Consider the following 21,569-nt stretch of genomic DNA (forward strand, 5'->3'; position numbering starts at 1 on the left):
TACATAACATACACTTAGGCACTTATATATACACATATATATGTCTGTATCCATATATACATATAATATGCATGTATATATGTTCATTTCAGTGTTATTCATAATATCCAAAAAGGCCCCAAATATCCATTAACTATGAATAGGTAAACAAAGTATGGTATATCCATATAATGGACTATTATTAGCCATAAAAATCAGTGAAGTGAGTTGGGAATATAGCTTAGTGGTAGAGTGCTTGCCTAGCACGAATGAAGCCCTGGGTTCTATTCCTCAGCAACACATAAACAGAAAAAACTGGAAGTGGTGTTGTGGCTCAAGTGGTAGAGCTGCAACCTTGAGCAGAGAAAGTTGTAAGGGATAGCATCCATCCCCAGTTCTATAACATACATACACACACAAAAGCAATAATGTACTGATAGGTTCAACATAAATGAACCTTGTGTGGATTGCATAGTATATGATTTTATTTATATGAAATGTCTAGAATACGCAACTTCATAGGGATAGACGATAGATTTCTATGTGCCAGGATTGGGCAAAAAGTTTCTTTTTGGGGCAATGAAAATATTCTCAGTAGATAGGGATAATGGTTTCATAATAGTGAATGAACTTAAAAGTCACTGAACTATATTTATCTTGAAAAGGTAGATTTTTATGAAAAGCAAATTATAATACCTCAGCTTGTTAATTAAATGAAATTCAGAATTGATTTCCTCAGTTATATTAACCACATTTCATGTTAGTGGAATGTATTGGATATATAGGATATTTCTATCATCGTGGCTGGCTCTTTTGTACAGTGCTGCTTGCAAATAAATATTTTGTTAATTTGTTAGCCACTCCTCCCCCTCCTCCCCACCATACATGGGGCTTGAACTCAGATACTGATCACTGTCCTTGAGCTTCTTTTTTTTTTTTTTTTTTTTTGGTTGGTCGTGGGGCTTGAATGCTGGGAAGGCAAGTGCTCTACCATTTGAGCCACAGGACCACTTCTGGTTTTCTGCCCAGGCTGGCTTTGAACCTGGCTTTGAACTGTGATCCTCAGATCTCAGCCTCTTAAGTATCTAGGATTACAGGCATGAGCCACCACTACCCAGCTTTTATCTTATTTTTTTGCTCAAGTCTAGCACTCTACCACTTGAGCCACAGTGCCACTTCTGGCTTTTTCTGTTTATGCAGTACTGAGGAATTAACAGGGCTTCATGCATGCTAGGCAAGCACTCTTACCACTAAACAACTTTCCTACCTGGGTCTTTTTTTTTTTTGCTGGTGTCTTGTGGGGCTTGAACTCTGGGCCTGGGAGCTGTCGTTGAGTTCTTCAGCTCAAGGAGAGGGAGGGAGGAACTGGGGGGGTGGGAAAGGAAGTGATGGTAGGGGAAAATCACAGGGGGTAACAATGTTCGGTAGAAAATGTACTCATTACCCTACTCATGTAACTGTAACCTCTCTGTACGGTATTTAAAAAAACAAACCAGGCTCAGTGGTAGAGTGCTTGCCTTGCATGCATGAAGCCCTGGGTTCGATTCCTCAGCACCACATAAGCAGGGGAAAATAAGCTGGAAGTGGTGCTGTGGCTCAAATGGTAGAGCGCTAGCTAGCCTTGAGGTGAAGAGCTGAGGGACAGCACCCAGGCCCAGAGTTCAGGACCCATGACCGGGTGCAAAACAACAACAACAAAAAACCAAAAAGGCAAGCACTCTACCACTTGAGCCACAGTGCCACTTCCAGTTTTCCGGTGGTTAATTGGAGATCAAAGACTTTCCTGCCTAGGCTGGCTTTGAATCGAGATTCTCAAGATCTCAGCCTCCCGAGTAGCTAGGATTACAGCCTTGAGCCACCAGCACCCAGTGGGTGTTTTTGTTTGTTTTGTTTTCTACTTGGGTCAGTTCTGGGCTTGAACTCAAGGTCTGGGACTGTCCCTAAGTTTCTTTGCTTAAGACTGGCAGTCTACCACTTGAGCCATAGTTCCACTTCTTGAGTTGCTTTTTTTACTTATTCTTCTTTTAATGCTGGTCCTGGCTTGGACTCTGTTCTTGAGCTACTCTTGCTCAAGGTAAACTCCATACCACTTGAGTCAAGCTCCATCTCCAGCCTTTTGTGATTAATTGGGAGATAAGAGTCTCCTGAACTTTTCTGCCCAGGCTGTCTTCAAACTATGATTCTCAGATCTGTTACCTGAGTAGTTAGGATTATAGTCTTGAGCCACCAGCACCTGGTTTTGTGTATATGTTTTTATTTAATTTGTTTTTGGCTATTACCATTAATGCTTTTGTTACTATACTTTTAAGTCACTATTTATTGAATTTCTGGAAATTTTTGTATTAAGTTTCTTACACTCATAGAATTCTTCTCTTCCATAGGTGATGCTGGGAGTAGAACTCCCAAAGACCAGAAGGTGAGTTGGGATGGATAAAGAACGTTAAGAAATTAGCCCGGGGCATTGATGGCTTATTCCTGTAATCTTAGCTACTCAGAGCTAAAAATCTGAGGATCAGTAAGATCTGAGGATCACAGTTCGAAGCCTGCCCAGGCAGAAAAGTCTATGAGACTCTTATCACTAATAAACTACTCAGAAAAAAGCTGGAAGTGGCACCGTGGATCTGGTGGTAAAGCACTAGCCTTAAGCAAAATAAGCTTAGGGACAGTGCCAAGGCCCTGAGTTCAAGTCCCAGGACTAGAAAAAACAAAACAAAACAACAAATTAGCCACCAGTCATTCATGCTCTGAGCCCTGCAGTTGACAGTCCTCTGATAGACATTACAAAAAGGAAAAGGCTAACCACTGGTAGCTCGTGCCTTTAATCCTAGTTACTGAGGAGGCTTGAGGTCTGAGGATCAAGGTTCAAACTAGTGGGGGCAGGAAAATTCCTGAGACTCTTATCTCCAGTTAACTACTTAAAAACTGGAATTGGCACTGTAGTTCCCAAGTAGGAGGGCTAGACTTGAGCAAAAAGAGCTTAGGGACAGTGCCCATACCCTGAGTTCAAGCCCCATGACTGACTCCAAAAATAATGGAAAAGTTACCAAGATACCAAATACAACGGGGCTCAGCAAGGAAAGATTCAGAAGAGCTTTGTAAAGTTAATTTCTAAGTGGCTTTTTAAAACAGGGCAGTTTTTGCTTGATGTAACTGTGTTTTCCAAATATAATTGATTCCATTTTGTTTTTTTAAGGAGGTATTTCTTATTCTCAAGTTTGTGTGTGTGTATGCACACACCTGTGCGCCAATACTAGGGCTTGAACTTATGGTCTTTAGTTCTTGCTTGGCTGTTTTGCTTAAGGTTAGCCCCACCTCCAATTCCTGCTTTTTGCTGTTAGTTAACAGCAAGTACTCTGCCACTGAGCTGTTGCCTTTAGCTCTCTCACATTATTTCTAAACTATCCTGTTAAAGTTTGTGTCCTTTATCCACATTCCTACAGCTTCGTGAAGCTATGGCTGCCTTGAGAAAATCAGCTCAAGATGTCCAGAAATTCATGGATGCTGTCAATAAGAAGAGCAGTTCCCAAGGTCTGCATAAAGGTTAGGGTCCAGGAGTACCTGGGTATAGATGGGAGGTGAATTCTCACAGTGATTTCATGATTATGAAATTCCTTCCTATCTGTATCAGTTTCTTTTTTTTCTTTTTTCTTTTGGTCCGGTTGTGGGGCCTGAACTCTGGGCCTGAGCACTGTCCCTCAGCTCTTCAGCTCAAGGCTAGTGCCTTACCACTTGAGCCACAGCGCCACTTCCGGCTTTTTTCTTTTTTGCTTATGTAGTACTGAGGAATCGAACGTAGGGCCTCAGGCATGCAAGCCAAGCACTCTACCACTGAGCCAACTTCCCAGCCCCTTTTCTTTTTTCTTTTTTGTCTGTCCTGGGGCCTGAACTCTGGGCCTGGGCACCATCCCTGAGCTCGTCAGCTCAAGGATAGCATTCTACCACTTTAGCCACAGCACCACTTCCAGCTTTTTCTGCTTATGTAGTGCTGAGGAATCAAACACAGGGCCTCATGCATGCAAGGCAAGCAAGCACTCTACCACTGAGCCACCTTCTCAGTCCTTGTATCAGTTTCTTTTCTTTTTCTTTTTCTTTTTTTTTTTTTTTTTGGGTCTGGTCATGGGGCCTGAACTCTGGGCCTGGGCACTGTCCCTCAGCTCTTCAGCTCAAGGCTAGTGCTCTACCACTTGAGCCACAGCACCACTTCTGGCTTTTTTTCTTCTTGCTTATGTGATGCTGAGGAATCGAAGCCAGGGCCTCATGCATGCAAGGCAAGCGCTCTACCGCTGAGCCACCTTCCCAGCCCTGTATCAGTTTCTTTTACCACATATGTCCACATTTGTTTCTCTTGTCTGCTTGTCTTTTGTCTGTTGATTGTGATATTCTAGATTCATTGTCCTTAATAGTCATTAAAGCCTAACCACGCTAGCGCTGATTTTCATGTTTTTCCTGTTAGTATAAATAGTTATCTGTATCTTATGTTTCTTTAACAAGAATTCAACAAAAATGACTGAGGATTACCTCATTTTATTTGATACCATACTGCCCATTTGTGGTGTCACTTTTTAGAACAACTTCACTTTTCTCCATAGGAACTTTGAGTCCCATGTCTGGAGAACTGAGCAAAGATGGTGACCTGATAGTCAGTATGCGGATTTTGGGCAAGAAGAGAACCAAGACATGGCACAAAGGCACCCTTATTGCTATCCAGACAGTTGGTATGTTCAAGCTAGAGGAAGGACTAACAAAAGGTGGCATATTAGTCTCCTTTGCTGATAGTTTTTTTTCCCTATAGTCTTTCCTTTCTTCTTACATAGAAGTCAGGACTTACATGGAAACTGTTTTTAAATTTTAATTTGTCTTTCTTTTTACCTAGGACCAGGGAAGAAATACAAGGTGAAATTTGACAACAAAGGAAAGAGTCTGCTGTCAGGGAACCATATTGCCTATGATTACCACCCTCCTGCTGACAAGCTCTATGTGGGCAGTCGCGTGGTAGCCAAGTACAAAGATGGGAATCAGGTCTGGCTTTATGCTGGCATTGTAGCTGAGACACCAAACGTCAAAAACAAGCTCAGGTACCTGCACAGGGGATTGAAAAGTCTAGAAACACAATGCCTGTCCTGTTCATGCCTTAATTGAGATTTTACAATTAGCTTTTGTACTCTTAATCCTCAGTGGCCAGGATCCTGCATAAGCAGAAAAGGTTTATTTCTTAACACACAAGTCATGAGGGCAATTTCTTTTTTTTCTTTTTTAAATTTTTTTATTGTAAAGATACTATACAGAGGGTTACAGTTACATGAGTGAGGTAATGAGTACACTTCCTCTTGAACATTGTTACCCCCTCCATTGTTTTCCCCCTACCATCCCCTCCCTCCCTCCCTCCCCCAGGTTCTTTTTTTTTTTTTTTTTTTGATTGTGATTACATAATTTCCGGAAATTCACAGTATTGTGGAATAATGATACTCATTTAAAGTCACAAGTTCATTCTAACTTTCCTGGAACAAATTGTCTATCACAGTCTGTAATATATCACGGTGCACATGAGGGCAATTTCATTTGCTTTTTCTTTTTTCTTAAGGAGAAGTCAATGGAAAGCTAGAGTAAACAAGATTGATTAATCATTAAGAGAATAGAGAATTCACACAGAATGAAGAAATGAGATGGAGACAAGTTGACACCAGAAGAATGAAATAAAGAAGGAAAAATAAGGCTAGGAATGTAGCTTAGTGGTAGAGTGCTTGCCTAGTATGCATGAAGCCCTGCGTTCAATTCCTCAGGACCACATAAACAGAAAAGGCCAGAAGGGGCATTGTGGCTCAAGTGGTTGAGTGCTAGTTTTGTGCAAAAGAAGCTCAGAGACAGTGCCCAGGCCCTGAGTTCAAGCCCCAGGACTGGCATTAAAAAATAGAGAGAAGCCGGGTGCTGGTGGCTCATGCCTGCAATCCCAGCTACTCAGGAGGCTGAGATAGGATCGCAGCGGGAAAGTCTGTGAGACTTCCAATTAACCGCCAGAAAACTGGAAGTGGTGTTGTGGCTCAAGTGGTAGAGTACTTGACTTGAGCTGAAGAGTTCAGGGACATGCCCAAGCCCAGAGTACAATCCGACCACCAACCAAAAAAAAAAAAAAAAAAAGAGAGAAGGAAAATAAATAATTTTTATTTATTTTATTTTTTATAAGGGTGATGTACAGAGGGGTTACAATTACATAAGTAAGGTAATGAGTACATTTTTTGACAAACATTGCTATCCTTGCCCTTGTTTTTCTTGCTTTCCTCCCGTTCTCCCCCCCTACCCCGCCTAGAAATGACTTTTAAAAAGTGAGGCTGTAGGGGCGGGAATGTGGCTTAGTGGTAGAGTGCTTGCCTAGCATGCATGAAGCCCAGGGTTCAGTTCCTTACTACCACATAAACAGAAAAAGCTGGAAGTGGTGCTGTAGCTCAAGTGGTAGAGTGCTAGCCTTGAGCAAAAGAAGCTCAGAGACAGTGCCCAGGCCCTGAGTTCAAGCTCCAGAACCAGCAAAAAAAAAGTCGGGCTATATTGATTACATAAGGAAACTTTTTTTTTTTTTTGGGTCCGGTCATAGGGCCTGAACTCTGGGCCTGGGCGCTGTCCCTCAGCTCTTCACCTCAAGGCTAGCACTCTACCACTTTAGCCACAGCGCCACTTCCAGCTTTTTCTGTTTATGTGGTAGTAAGGAACTGAACTCTGGGCCTCATGCATGCTAGGCAAGCACTCTACCACTGAGCCATCTTCTCAGGGCTTGAACTCTGGACTTGGGCGCTATCCCTGCGCTTTTCAGCTCAAGGCGAGTGCTCTACCGCTTGAGCCACAGAGCCACTTTCAATTGTTTGTTTTTTTAAATTTATTTTGGTGCCAGTCCTAGGGCTTGAACTTGGCCTGGGAGCTGTTCCTGAGATTTTTTTTTTTTGGGTCCGGTCGTGGGGCCTGAACTGTGGGCCTGGGCTCTGTCCCTCAGCTCTTCAGGTCAAGGCTACCGCTCTACCACTTGAGCCACAGCGCCACTTCCGGCTTTTTTCTTTTTGCTTATGTGGTGCTGAGGAACCGAACCCAGGGTCTCAGGCATGCAAGGCAAGCGCTCTACCACTGAGCCACCTTCCCAGCCCCATCCTGAGATTTTTTTTTTGCTCAAGGCCAGTACTCTACTACTTGGTCTATAGTTTTACTTCAACCTTTTTTGGTACTTAATTGGAGATAACAGTCTTATGGACTTTCCTCCCAGGGCTAACTTTGAACTGCCATTCTCAGATCTCAGCCTCCTGAGTAGCTGGGATCATAAGCATGAGCCATTGGCACCTAGCTTAAAATTTTTAATTTTTGGGCTGTGGAGAAAACTGGCTTGTTTTCTCTGGAGTACATTTTATCCAGGGGAATAGAGTTAAGATAAAATTATCTTTGGATGTTATATAAATATACCCCCGCTTTTAAAAAATCATTACTTTTCCCTTATAGGTTTCTCATTTTCTTTGATGATGGCTATGCATCCTATGTCACACAATCAGAACTGTATCCGATTTGCCGGCCATGTAAGTGTCTTTCCATTCTATCCATAGATGTATCATTTTCTTGAGATGTTCAGTTGAAAGACCATAATGTTTGGATTGATTTTTTTTTTTGGGGGGGGGGGGTTCAGTCGTGGGGCCTGAACTCGGCCTGGGTGCTGTCTCTCAGCTCTTCAGCTCAAGGCTAGCACTCTACCACTTGAGCCACAGAGACACTTCTGGCTTTTTTTCTTTTTTAGCTTATGTGGTGCTGAGGAATCAAACCTCAGGCCTCATGCATGCAAGGCAAGTGTTCTACCACTGAGCCACCTTCCCAGCAAGGCTAGTGCTCTACCACTTGAGCTATAGCGCCACTTCTGGCTTTTTTTTTTCTTCTGCTTATGTGGTGCTGAGGAATCAAACCCAGGGCCTCATGCATGCAAGGCAAGTGCTCTATCACTGAGCCACCTTCCCAGCCCGACCATAATGTTCTTGGTCTTCTAGTCTTGAAATTGGTTAGTGTCCTTTGGGAAATACAGGTTTTATTGGCTAACTGTGGCTAGGTCTTTGTAATTGAAGAGTGAAACACTAGATCATGACTTACCTTAGGTAGACTGCTCATTTTTAGAGATGTGTTTTGGTTTCCTTTCTCAGTGATTTAAGTTTTAAAAGGTATTACTTCTTTTTTAGTCCCATACTTCACCATAACATTTGTAAATCTGTGGTTTGCCTAATGCTTCCTAGAGAAGCTGTGTTAGATGAAGCTTCATGGTAGTCTCTATTACTCTGGTTTGATAACACACTCCTACGGAAGTAACTCTGTTGTTTTTTTTTGTTTTTTTTTTTTATTTGGTCGGTCGTGGGGCTTGAACCTTGGGCTTAGGTGCTATCCCTTAGCCTTTCAGCTCAAGGTGAACACTCTACCGCTTGAGCCTCAGTGCTACTTCTGGTTTTCTAGTGGTTTATTGGAGTTAAGAGTCACACAGACTTTCCTGCCCAGGCTGGCTTTGAACCATGATCCTCAGATCTCAGCCTCCTGAGTAGCCAGGATCACAGGGGTGAGCCACCGGTGCCTGGCTCTGCTTTTTTTTTACTTTTATTTTTTGGTAGGTCATGGGACTCGAACTCTGGGCCTGGGCGTTGTCCCTCAGCTCTTCAGCGCAAGGCTAGCGCTCTACCACTGAACCACAGCGCCACTTGGGCTTTTTCTGTTTATGTGGTGCTGAGGAAATCAAACTCAGGGCCTCATGCATTCGAGGCAAGTACTCTACTACTGAGTCACCTTCACAGCCCCTCTGCTTATTTTTTGAAATAGAGTCCCACTAGGTTTTTGGTTTTGTTTCTCCCAGGCTGGCCTTAAATCACAATCTTCCTGTATCTTCTGATTAACTGGGATCATAAATGTCTACCACTATGCCCAGCAGCAGTTGTATTTCATTGCAAAAGAATCAACAAGTACTTCTGTGTATCTATATATCAAGTCAATGAGTATATTTATTTTTATTTTTATTTATTTATTTTTTTTTGTCGGTCGTGGGGCTTGAACTCTGGGCCTGGGCGCTGTCCCTCAGCTCTTCAGCTCAAGGCGAGTGCTCTACCACTTGAGCTACAGCGCCCGGCTGGCTAATGAGTATATTTATAATCCTTTAAAAACATGTATAATTTTAAGCCAGGCGCTAAGTGGCTCATGCCTATAATCCTAGCTATTCAGGAGGCTGAGATCTGAGGATAGCAGTTCAAAGCCACCCAGGGGAGAGAAGTCTATGTGACTATTATCTCCAAATAACCACCAAAAAGCCATGAAGAAAAGCTGTGGCTCAAGTGGGAGAATGCTAGTCTTGAGCAAAATAAACTTAGTAACAGCTCTCAGGCTCTGAATTGAAGCTCCAGAACTAGTACAAAAATCTACAGCTGGAGGCATGACTTAAGTGGTAAAGTACCAGCCATGAGTAAGAAGAGTTCAAGGCTGGGCATTGGTGGCTCATGCTTATAATTCTAGCTACTCAAGAGGCAGAGATCTGAGGATCATGGTTCAAATCCAGTGAAGGCAGGAAAGTCCATGAAATTTTTTTTGTTGTTGTTGGTCATGGGGGCTGAACTCAATTCTTTAGCCCTAGGTTGGCACCCTACCACTTGAGCTACAGCACCACTTCTGGCTTTTTTCTGCTTATGTGGTGCTGAGGAATTGAACCCGGGGCCTCATGTATTTGAGGCAAGCACTCTACCACTGAGCCAACTTCCTAGCCCCCCATGAGACTTGTATCTCCAGTAAATCATTCAGAAAACTGGAAGTGGAGGTGTGGCTCAAGTGATACAGCACTTGCCTTGAGCTGAAAAGCTGAGGGGCAGTGCTCAGGCCCAGAGTTCAAGCCATATGACCAATCAAAAAAAAAAAAAAATTTAAGCTCCTTTTGAGTTTAAGCCCTAGTACTGCGCCCCTCCCCCCCAGTTTCCATTTACATGAAATGAGTATCACTTATATTAGTGTGTTTTCTAATTTAGTATTTACTTGATTTGTATATGCATTTATTTATTTATTTTTGGGTCCGGTTGTGGGGCCTGAACTCTGGCCCTGGGCGATGTCCCTCAGCTCTTCAGCTCAAGGCTAGCACTCTACCACTTGAGCCACAGCGCCACTTCAGGCTTTTTTCTTTTTGCTTATGTGGTGCTGAGGAATCAAACCCAGGGCCTCGAGCATGCAAGGCAAGCACTCTACCACTGTAGTGCTGAGGAATCGAACCCAGGGCCTCATGCATGCAAGGCAAGTGCTCTACCACTGAGCCACCTTCCCAACCCTGTATATGCATTTATACATTAGGTTCAATACTTAAGATGATTTGGGTTTTATTTCCCTTGGAGTTACGATTCTTCACTTACTTTGTTTTCTCTTTCAACTTGAATAATACAAAAATTTGCACTACCTTCTCACCAACCATTTTCCTCTATCAAGACATGTCCTACCTGCCCTCTCTCAGCTTTATCTCTTCCTTGGGACAGTGAAAAAGACTTGGGAGGACATAGAAGACATTTCTTGCCGAGACTTCATAGAAGAATATATTACTGCCTATCCCAACCGTCCCATGGTGCTGCTCAAGAGTGGCCAGCTTATCAAGACTGAATGGGAAGGCACATGGTGGAAATCCCGAGTTGAGGAAGTAGATGGCAGCCTAGTCAAGATCCTCTTCCTGGTACTGTTCCTCCATGGAATTTTGGGAAGGTTAAGGTGGGGATTTGGTACATTTAGGGGGCAGCCATAAGAGTAATCAGGATGATATCATAGTTGTTCATAGCTTTCTTCTTCCTTTATTCTTATTTTGGTCAAATTTTATTTTGTCCTTTTGTTCCTATAAACTAGTTACTGCAAACAAATTTTCTTTTTTTTTTTTTTTGGTACTGGGGATCAAACTCAGGATGTGGCACTTGCTAGGCAAGTGCTTTGCCACTGAGTGACATTCCAGCCCTGCAAACAAATTTTCCGACTTAACCATGACTCTAATCTGCATAGCTTGGGTTTTTGGGGTGTTTTTGTCCTTTGGGTACTGGGGTCAAACCTAGGGCATTACACTTGCTAGACAAGCACTTTGCCACTGAACTATATCTCAGCCCATTGCATGGTTTTGATTTTTTTTCTCCATGTTTTAATAGTCTTTGTTCCTAAGACTTATGCTCTTCATTATGTTTTTGTTTTGTTTTTAAGGGGGGGGAATGGTATTGGGGTTTGAACTCGGGCTGGGTCTATCCCTTAGTTTTTTTCACTCAAGGCTATTATATATATTCTCCACAAGTGACAGGATAGATTCTAACAGATCTTGCTCATTTCCCTTGATTTTCCTTATCTGCCTGTCCCCCAGGATGACAAAAGATGTGAGTGGATCTATCGAGGTTCTACACGGCTAGAGCCAATGTTCAGCATGAAAACATCTTCAGCCTCTGCATTGGAGAAAAAACAAGGAGGACAGCTCAGGACACGTCCAAATATGGGTATGTCCTAAAAAGCACCTGAAGGAAGGAAGAATAGGGCATGGTAGCCAAGGATTTTATATATGCTTTGTTTACTCTAAGTTGTTGCTAGTAATGGTGATGGATTTGTGGTTCTGCCCCCACATTCTGTGGCTTTGATTTTAAACAGCCACAGAAAAATGTGCAACAACTGATAACTTTTGCTGTTCCCCATGTGAAAATTATCTGCTTTCTGTATTATCAATCGTTAGGTTATTTCTTTAAGCTTAGACTGCTTTTTTTGGTTGTTTCTTATTGTGTCTGTTATAGTTTCTGATTTTTCTTTCTTTTCTTTTTTTGGGGGGATCATGGGGTTTGAATTCTGGGCCTAGGTGCTGTCCCTCAGCTCTTCAGCTCAAAGCTAGCACTCTATCACTTGAGCCACACAGCACCACTTCCTGTTTTCTGAGTGGTTAATTGGAGATAAGAGTCTCATGGAGTTTCCTGCCTGGGCTGGCTTTGAACCAATATCCTCAGATTTCAGACTTCCTGAGTTGCTAGGATTACAGGTCTGAGCCACCGGCGCCCAGCTTAGTTTCTGATTTTTCTCACCAACATTAGTTATCAAAGAGTACATTTCTCAAAATATGCACCAAAGTCAGGCTAGTGGCTCATGCCTATAATCCTGGCTATTCAGGCTGAGATCTGAGGATTGTGGTTCAAAGCCAGCCTGGGCAGAAATGTCCATGAGACTCTATCTCCAGTTAACCATCAGGAAACTGGAAGTAGCGCTGTGGTTCAAAGTGGTAGAGTTATATATCGTTAAGCAAAAAAAGCTCAGGGACAGCCTGAATTCAAGCCTTACAACTGATAAAAAAATAAAAAAAACCCACAAAAACCAAAATATACACTGAAGTATAATCTGATTGATGAAATTCAAAACCATTGTATGGTAGTATTCCTACTTATTAGTGTTAATAATGAGAATAGTCTTAGCACTTACTCAGAATGCCTCTTGTAAGTTGAGGATCAGATATATAAATGAATATAATTAGCAAGATGTCATTTTCTCAATGATTAGTTTCCTTTTTATATAGGTGCTGTGAGGAGCAAAGGTCCTGTTGTCCAATACACCCAAGACCTGACTAGTACTGGAACCCAATTCAAGCCAATGGAGCCTCCACAACCCATAGCTCCACCTGTTCCACCTGCTCCATCTGCTTTACCTGCTCCACCTCTGTCCCCCCAAGCAGGTGACAATGAGTGAGTGCTGTTCACTGTTTCTTCTTCACTTTTTTCTATATATTTTCTACATCCTTTATTATATGATTTCATCTCAAATCTCCTAGAAGCTTGGAAAGCCAGCTTGCTCAGTCACGGAAGCAGGTGGCCAAAAAGAGCACATCATGTCGACCAGGATCTGTGGGCTCTGGTCATTCCTCTCCTACATCTCCTCCACTCAATGAAAATGCCTCTGGCGGGAAATCTGGGATTAACCAGACATACAGGTGAGACAAATGTCAGCCTCTGTCTATGTAGGCAGGTTGGCAATGTGGCCTAAGTGGTTACTGTGTAGTGAAAGGCCCTTGGCTCCAACAGGCTTTACTTTGAAGTTAGATAGAAATGTGGACTTCAAAAGGAAGTGTTAACTTTGGACACTTCTGAATTACTGGATACTTAGAAATACTGTATTAGCCAGGCGCCGGTGGCTCACGTATATCATCTAAGTCCTCAGGAGGCTGAGATTTGAGGATCGAGGTTCAAAGCCGGGTGGCGGGGAGGAGGGCAAGAAAGACCGTGAGACTCTTATCTCCAGTAAACCACCAGAAAACTGGAAGTGGCGCTGTAGCTCAAGTGGTAGGGCACTTGCCTTGAGCTGAAGAGCTCAGTGCCCAGGCCCAGAGTTCAAGCCCCGTGACCGACCAAAAAAAAAAATTTATATACACTTGCACACACACTGTATTATTAGGCAGTTACTTTTCAAAACTTACAATTGAACAAGGTGCCAGTATTGCTTCAGTAGAAAGGATATATCATTATCTACTTCTTTGAGTCCTAAGAGTTAGTAAGGATGCATACAGGACATTGTGTACAGAAGACTGTATTCTACTGTCAGGATTCAAAGTAAATACGTCTTAGGGAAAAGTATACTATTGAAATAGGGAAGTTATGTCTTGCATTTTATTTGCAGATCACCTTTGGGCTCAACAACCTCTGCACCAGCACTCTCAGCTCCTCAGTTGCCTCCAGTCAGTGATGAGTAAGTGAGGCTTTTCATTGGCTGGGTTTGGTAAGGCAGTCTAATTTTCTTATGTAATCTTTAGTTGTGTGGTGGTACACATGTGTAATCCCAGCACTTGGGAAGCAAAGAAAAAGAGGATTGTAAATTGTGGCCAGCCATGGCTACATAATGAGACTATCAAAAGAAAAACATCTTTTCTGTATGAAAGATGAGGAAAATGTCTTAGCTAGGCGGAAGGATAATTATGTAAGAGAGAGGTCCTGTTGACTTCTGATGTGATTACATGTGTTTTATTTGCAGATTACCAATAGTCTCAACAACCTCTGCTCCAGCACCCCCAGCTCCTTCTGGGCCTCCAGCCCCACCAGCCTTCCATGGCATGTTGGAGCGGGCCCCTGCAGAGCCCTCCTACCGTGCCCCAATGGAGAAGCTTTTCTACTTACCTCATGTTTGTAGCTATACTTGTCTGTCTCGGATCAGACCTATGAGGAATGAGCAGTACCGAGGCAAGAACCCTCTGTTAGTTCCACTATTGTATGACTTCCGGAGGATGACGGCTCGACGCAGAGTCAACCGCAAGATGGGCTTTCATGTTATCTATAAGACACCCTGTGGCCTCTGCCTTCGGACAATGCAGGAGATTGAACGATACCTATTTGAAACTGGCTGTGACTTCCTTTTCCTGGAGATGTTTTGTTTGGATCCTTATGTTCTTGTGGACAGAAAGTTTCAACCCTATAAACCGTTTTACTATATTTTGGATATCACCTATGGAAAAGAAGATGTTCCTCTGTCCTGTGTTAATGAAATTGACACAACCCCCCCACCCCAGGTCGCCTACAGCAAAGAGCGAATCCCCGGCAAGGGTGTTTTCATTAATACAGGCCCCGAGTTTCTGGTTGGCTGTGACTGCAAGGATGGGTGTCGGGACAAGTGAGTTGGGGGAGGGAGTATTGCTGCCTCGGCCTCCAACTTTATTGTGATTGCTTTTCTTTTTCTTTTTTCTTTTTTTTTTTTTGGTCGGGTCATGGGGCCTGAACTCTGGGCGTGGGCGCTGTCCCTCAGCTCTTCAGCTCAAGGCTAGCGCTCTACCACTTGAGCCACAGCGCCACTAATGCTTTTTTCTTTTTGCTTATGTGGTGCTGAGGAATTGAACCCAGGGCCTCATGCATGCAAGGCAAGCACTCTACCACTGAGCCACCTTCCCAGTTCTGTGATTGCTTTTCTTTTCACCTCTTCCTTCTTTCCCCATCTCACTTTACTTCCTCCTTCAGCTGGAATACCTGCCATAAGGCCTTCATGAAAATAATGAGGTAGGGAGGGCAACATCTGATGTGGCGCCATTGAGTAATCCTGGGCACATGTGTCCTGTGTTGTTTCTCTGATCCTCCTTCCTTTATTTGGCTCCTATCTCCCACTTTTCCTAGACTTCTGTCTATCATGTTTTCAGTGCTACTCCCATTCAATTTTCTCATTCTCTTGTTCTTTCCCTTTTTTATTATTTATTTATTTATTTACTTTTGTCAGTCGTGGGGCCTGAACTCTGGGCCTGGGCACTTGTCCCTCAGCATTTATGCTCACTTCCGGCTTTTTCTGCTTATGTGGTGCTGAGGAATCAAGCCCAGGGTCTCATGCATGCAAGGCAAGCACTCTACCACTGAGCCACCTTCCCAGCCCTCCCTTTTTTATTTAAACACAAAAAATGAAAAAGAAAATTTTACTGTCCCCATTTTCTTTTTTTGGTCGGTGTGGGACTTGAACTCTGGGCCTGGGTGCTGTCCCTGCGCTCCTCAGCTCAAAGCAAGAGCTCTACTTCTTGAGCCATAGTGCCATTTCTGGTTTTCTATTGGTTTGTTGGAGATTAGAGTCTCATGGACTTTTCTGCCCGGGCTGGCTTTTATTTATTTATTTTTACTCTAGTTTCTAAAGAAAATCTCAACTCTTAACCGTCATATATTTATATCTTCTACAGGTCGAAATGTGCCTGCCATCAACTCACTATTCAGGCTACGGCCTGTACCCCAGGGGGCCAAATCAACCCTAATTCTGGCTACCAGTACAAGAGATTAGAAGAGTGTCTGCCTACAGGGTAAGTACTTAGGGCAGTTAGGACATCTCAGAAGCTGAAGAATATGTTCTTGTTAACTTGGCACTGGTGGCTCACACCTTAATCCTAGCTACTCAGGAGGCTGAGATCTGAAGATCTAGTTTGAAACCAGCCTGGGCAGAAAAGTCTCATTAATTAACCACTTAAAAACTGGATGTAGTGCTGTGGCTCAAGTGGGAGAGTGCTAGCTTTGATCCTCTCACTAGTCTTGAGCACAAAGAGGCTCAGGGACAGGACCTAGGCCCTGAGTTCAAGCCCACAACCAAAAAAAAAAAAAAAAAAATCCAAAGATTAGATGTAGTGGCACTTGGAAGGTAGAGGCAGGAGGAGTCCTAGTTTAAACCCCAGCCTGAGTTATGTAGTGAGTTTGATACAGAGATACTGTCTCAAGAGGAATGTATAGTCATTTTCTGTTTGAGAAAAAGATGAGGATAATTTGATAGCTATGTGAATGTACTTATGATTTATTATAGCAAGTGATTTATTTTCTAGAGAGGACAAGCAGGTAAAGAATGAATTATAATAGGGTTTTGTAACCTAGACTGAACAGTTAGAATCAAATGTATGGGGTGATGGGAAGTAGTTACTTGTAGGTAGTTATTTGTTTTTAAAACTCTCTAGCTTCATTGTAGAGTGTAGATTTTAGAGCAGTGAAAGCTGCCCTTTAACCCTTTTGGGGTTTGAACTCAGGACTTCGAGTTTGTTTGATGCTTTACCACTTGAACCAAGCCTCTAGTCCAGCATTTTTCCAGTTATTTTGGAGATGGTGTCTTAGACTTTTCTGCCAAAGCTGACTTCACATCATGATTCTTTAGATACCTAGATACCAGCCTCTGGAGTACCTAGGATTACAGTCTTGAGCCATTAGTGCTTTGATTAAAGCACAATTTGAGCCAAGCTCTGGTGATTCATGCCTGCAATCCTAGCTAAGATCTGAGAATTGAGATTAGAAGCCTGTCTGAGCAGAAAAGTCTGAGAGAGTCCATCTCCAAAATAACCAGCAAAAAAAAAAAAGAAGCTAAAGGTGAGGCAAAAGTTAGACTGGCCCAGCACTGGTGGCTCACACCTGTAATCCTAACAATTCTGGAGGCTGAGATCTGAGGATCGCAGTTCAAAGCCAGCCCTGGCAGCAAAGTACTTAGGCTCTTACCTCCAATAAACCACCAGAAAACCGGAAGTGGTGCTGTGGCTCAAGTGGTAGAGCGCTCGCCTTGAGTTTAAGAGCTGAGGAACAGGGCCCAGGTCAGTTCAAGCCCCATGACCAACAACAACAAAGTTACAGAGTGCTAGCCATAAGCAAGCAAGCTGAGTTAATGTACAAGGCTCTGTGTTTATGCCCCAGAACAGGCAAAAAAAAATTAAAAAATTATTTAGAAGACTAAGAGATAATTAGAAAAGTATCAAAAATAAATTATAAAAGCTGGGGCTTTTACTATAGTGGGCTGACGTTAGAATTAAAAGAGGCTGGGGCTGGAGTTGTTGCTTTATAGTAGAGAGCACAGTGTGTACACAACCGTGGGCTCAATCTCTAGCAAGAGTGGGGAGATTCACATGTTAAATTTTAGATGTCTAGCTGGGAAGGTGGCTCAGTGGTAGAGCGCTTGCCTTGCATGCATGAGGCCCTGGGTTCGATTCCTCAGCACCACATAAGCAGAAAGAAAAAAGCCGGAAGTGGCACTGTGGCTCAAATGGTAGAGTGCTAGCCTTGAGCTGAAGAGCTGAGGGACAGCGCCCAGGCCCAGAGTTTAGGCCCCACAACCAGACCCCCCCCAAAAAAAATTTTTTTTTACATGTCTATTATGTGACCTACATACAGATATCAAGAAGGTGATATGATTTCTGGAGCAAAGAGTAGGAGCTTGACATAAAAACCTGGGAATCAGCCGGGTGCCGGTGGCTCATGCCTGTAATCCTAGCTATTCAGGAGGCTGAGATCTGAGGATCTCGGTTCAAAACCATCCTGGGCAGCAAAGTCCCTGAGACTCTTATCTCCAATAAACCACTGGAAAACTGGAAGTGGCGCTGTGGCTCAGGCGGTAGAGCACTAGCTTTGAGCTGAAGAGCGCAGGGACAGCGGCCAAGCCCAGAGTTCAAGCCCCACGACTGACCAAAACAAAACAAAACTCTGGGAATCAGCAGTAGAGGCATAATATTAAAATTTAAAGGAATTTTATCTACTCTATAGAGAATGTTGATCATGAAGAAGAGGCCCAGGAACAATCCCTGGTTGTACCCACATGTATTGGAGAGGCAGCGTGTGAGATTGAGAAAAATAGGTTAGGGAAAGAAGAGGATGATGAGAGAGTGAGGTATGATATAACATGCTCAACTGTGCGAATGCTCAAGATGACAGAAGAGGAAAAGAAAAAAAATACCAATGAGGGGCTGGGAAGGTGGCTCAGTGGTAGAGTGCTTGGCTTGCATGCATGAGGCCCTGGGTTCGATTCCTCAGCACCCCATAAGCAGAAAAAGCCACGAGTGGTGCTGTGGCTCAAGTGGTAGAGCGCTAGCCTTGAACTGAAGAGCCCAGGCCCAGAGTTCAAGCCCCACAACTGGCAAAAAAAAAAAAAAAAGTATCAATGAGGTAATGTAAGATTTCTTCTAATTGAAAAATCTGTTTCCAAAGTCAAAGGCTTATAGGCAGTGGAGAATGGGGGGCTCAGTGGTAGTGTGAGGCCTAGATCTATGCCAAAAAGAAAAAAAAAAAAGTATTACTTAAGCCTCATCATAAAAAACAAAAGAACTAGGTGGCTCATGCCTATAATCCTAGCTACTCAAGAAACTAAGATCTGAGAATTGCCATCAAATCCAGCCCAGCCCAAATCCAGCCCAGCCAGTGCTGGAAAGTTTGAGATTCTTATCTCCAGCAGAAAACTGGAAGTGGCCCTGTGGCTCAAGTGGTAGAGTGCTTGCCTTGAGGTGAAGAGCTCAGACAGCCCTAGGCCTGGAGTTCAAGCCCCACAACTGACCCCCCTCCCAAAAAAAAAAAAAAAACCACCATAATCAGCCAGTTGCCAGTGGCTCATACCTGTAATCCTCTACTCTGAAGGCTGAGATCTGAGGACCATGGTCAAAGCCAGTCCTAGAAGGAAAGTCAGACTCCTATTCACAAAACCGAAGGAGAGCTGGGTCTGAAGCAGTAGAGAGATAGTCTTGAGTACAAAAACTCAGGGACAGATCCCAGACCAAGTTCAAGCCCCAGGACCAGCCAAAAACAAGATTTCTTAGACTGGGCCTTGTGGTACAGGTCTATCATCCAAGCTATTCAGAAAATGGAGATAAGATAGAAAGTCTGAAACCTTTCTTTTTGCCTCTGGCAAAAACTCAAAACCCTGTCTGAAAAATTAAAGCAGCAAAAAGGGCAAGGAACGTGTCTCAAGTGAAAGGGATTGCAAGACCCTGAGTTTGAAATCTCTTTACCACCAAAAATAATAGCAAAAGGCATGATCATAAAAAAAAAGATAAGAGGGGCTGGGAAGGTGTCTCAGTGGTAGATAGAGTGCTTGCCTTGCATGCCTGAGGCCCTGGGTTCGATTCCTCAGCACCACATAAGCAGAAAAAGCCAGAAGTGGCGCTGTGGCTCAAGTAGTAGAGCACTAGCCTTGAGCTGAAGAACCCAGAGTTCAGGCCCCATGACCGGACCCAAAAAAAAAAAAAAGATAGTTATTTAATTGTATTATTGTATTACATTTACATTTTAATTGTAAGTAAAGTTCTGGACCTCATAACACTTTCTGATTTAATAATACTGGTTGGTTGGTAGCTGTATGAGTGTATATTAATATCTTTGGGCGGGGGGGAGCGGAGGTAAGGCCAGTTCTGAGCTCTTTTGGTCAAGGTTAGCCCTCTACCACTTGAGCCACAACTCTTCTTCCTGCTTTTTGGTGGTTAGTTGGAGTTAAGAGTCTTCATGGGGGCTGGGAAGGTGGCTCAGTGATAAAGTGCTTGCCTTGCATGCATGAGGCCCTGGGTTCGATTCCTCAGCACCACATAAGCAGAAAAAAAAGCCGGAAGTGGCACTGTGGCTCAAGTGGTAGAGTGCTAGCCTTGAACTGAAGAACTGAGGGACAGCGCCCAGGCCCAGAGTTCAGGCCCCACGACCAGCCCCCCCCCCCCCAAAAAAAAAAGAGTCTCATGGAATTTTCTGCCTTTGAACTGTGTGTGATCTTCAGGTATCAGATTCCTTGAGTAGCTAGGATTACAACTATAAGCCACCAGCATCTAGTTTATTATACCTTGTTTGAGTCTTTTTTGTTGTTTGAATCTTTAAAATGTTTTTATAGAAGCTGGACACCAGTGCCTCATACCTATAATCCTAGCTAATCAGGAAGCTGAGATCTGAGGATGGCGGTTCAAAGCCAGCCTGGGCAGGAAAATCTGGAAGACTTTTTTTTTTTTTTTTTTTTTTTGGTCATGGGCTGAACGCTGTCCCTGCACTCTTCAACTCATGGCGAGTGCTCTACTGCTTGAGCCATAGCGCCACTTCTGGTTTTCTAGTGGTTTTATTGGAGATAAGAGTCTCAGGGCTCTTGTCCCGGCCGGCTTTGAACTGCGATCCTCAGATCTCAGCCTCTTGAGTAGCTAGGATTACAGGCATGAGCCACTGGCACCCGGCTTCCGGGAGACTTTTATCTCCAATAAACTATAAGAAAACTGGAAGTGGCACTGTGGCTCAAGTGGTAGACCGCTAGTCTTGAGCTGAAGAGCTGAGGGACAACACCTAGGCCCAGAGTTAAGCCCCATGACTGACCCCCCACCTCAAAAAACAAAAAAAAAAAACAAGTGTTTTACATAGCAGGATGTAGCTCATTGGCAAAGTACTTGCCTCACAAGTGCAACATCCTGTGTTCAATCCCCAGTACCGAAAAGGAAAAAAAAAGTTGAAGCTGGGTGCTGGTTGCTCATGCCTGTAATCCTAACTACTCAGGAGGCTGAGATCAAAGCTAGCCCAAGCAGGAAAGTCTGAGACTTTTTTTTTTTTTTTTTTTTTTGTCATGGGGCTTGAACACTGGTCCTGGGCACTGTCCCTCAGCTTTTCAGCTTTTCAGCTAGCACTCTCCCATTTGAATCACAGCACCTCTTCTGGTTTTCTGGTGGTTAATTGGAGATGAGAGTCTCAGGGACTTTTCTTGCCCAAGCAGGCTTTGAGCATGATCCTCAGATCTCAGCCTCCTGTGAGTAGCTAGGATTACAGGCGTGAGCCATCAGCACCTGGCACCATGAAACTTATTTCCAATTAACCACCAGGAAACCAGAAGTGGTGCTTGTGGCTCAAGTGGTAGAGAGTTCACCTTGAGCTGAAGAGCTTAGGGACAGCACCCAGGCCCAGAGTTCAAGCCCCATGACTGACAAAAAAAAGGTTAAAATGTTTTATATATATTGAGGAGGTAGAGGGGTCAGGGAGAAGAGGTTTAACCCAGAGCCTTGCACATGCTAGGTAGTATTCTACCACTGACCTCCATCTCCAGTCCTATAAAAAAATTGATTTTTTGAGATAGGATCTCACAGGTATAGCTCAGATTGGCCTAGAATTCACTCTGTATTCCACACTAGCATTTGAGCTTGATATCCATCCTCCTCCCTTTGCCTCGTGTTAGGATTTTACAGGTATGTGCAGCCATGCCTGGCAAAAGTATTTTTGATTTTGTTTTGTTTTGTTTTTTTTGGTCTGGTTGTGGGGCCTGAACTCTGGACTTGAGCACTGTCCCTCAGCTCTTCAGCTCAAGGCTAGTGCCCTACCACTTGAGCCACAGTGCCACTTCCGGCTTTTTTCTTTTTTTTTATGTGGTGCTGAGGAATC

At 43.5% G+C, this 21,569-nt stretch overlaps 1 protein-coding gene across 2 annotated transcripts in view; it reads left to right on the forward strand.

The window, feature by feature from the left end:
- The window catches only part of LOC138827487 (histone-lysine N-methyltransferase SETDB1), a 36,774-nt gene that overhangs the window by 4,017 nt on the left and 11,188 nt on the right, over window positions 1-21,569 (forward strand). Inside the window, exons 4-15 of one of the 2 annotated variants that reach the window (XM_070023038.1) lie at window positions 2,361-2,395; window positions 3,420-3,519; window positions 4,569-4,694; window positions 4,853-5,054; window positions 7,453-7,526; window positions 10,479-10,669; window positions 11,333-11,462; window positions 12,518-12,683; window positions 12,770-12,928; window positions 13,612-13,680; window positions 13,963-14,595; window positions 15,635-15,751. In XM_070023038.1, the coding sequence (XP_069879139.1) occupies window positions 2,361-2,395; window positions 3,420-3,519; window positions 4,569-4,694; window positions 4,853-5,054; window positions 7,453-7,526; window positions 10,479-10,669; window positions 11,333-11,462; window positions 12,518-12,683; window positions 12,770-12,928; window positions 13,612-13,680; window positions 13,963-14,595; window positions 15,635-15,751 (2,002 nt within the window). The remainder of the gene's footprint in view (window positions 1-2,360; window positions 2,396-3,419; window positions 3,520-4,568; window positions 4,695-4,852; window positions 5,055-7,452; window positions 7,527-10,478; window positions 10,670-11,332; window positions 11,463-12,517; window positions 12,684-12,769; window positions 12,929-13,611; window positions 13,681-13,962; window positions 14,596-15,634; window positions 15,752-21,569) is intronic. The other variant, XM_070023039.1, reaches the window with a different exon arrangement.

The sequence above is a fragment of the Dipodomys merriami genome, unplaced genomic scaffold, assembly GCF_024711535.1.
Source record: "Dipodomys merriami isolate MVZ:Mamm:240054 unplaced genomic scaffold, mDipMer1.0.p SCAF_156, whole genome shotgun sequence".
Classification (NCBI taxonomy): Eukaryota; Metazoa; Chordata; class Mammalia; order Rodentia; family Heteromyidae; genus Dipodomys; species Dipodomys merriami.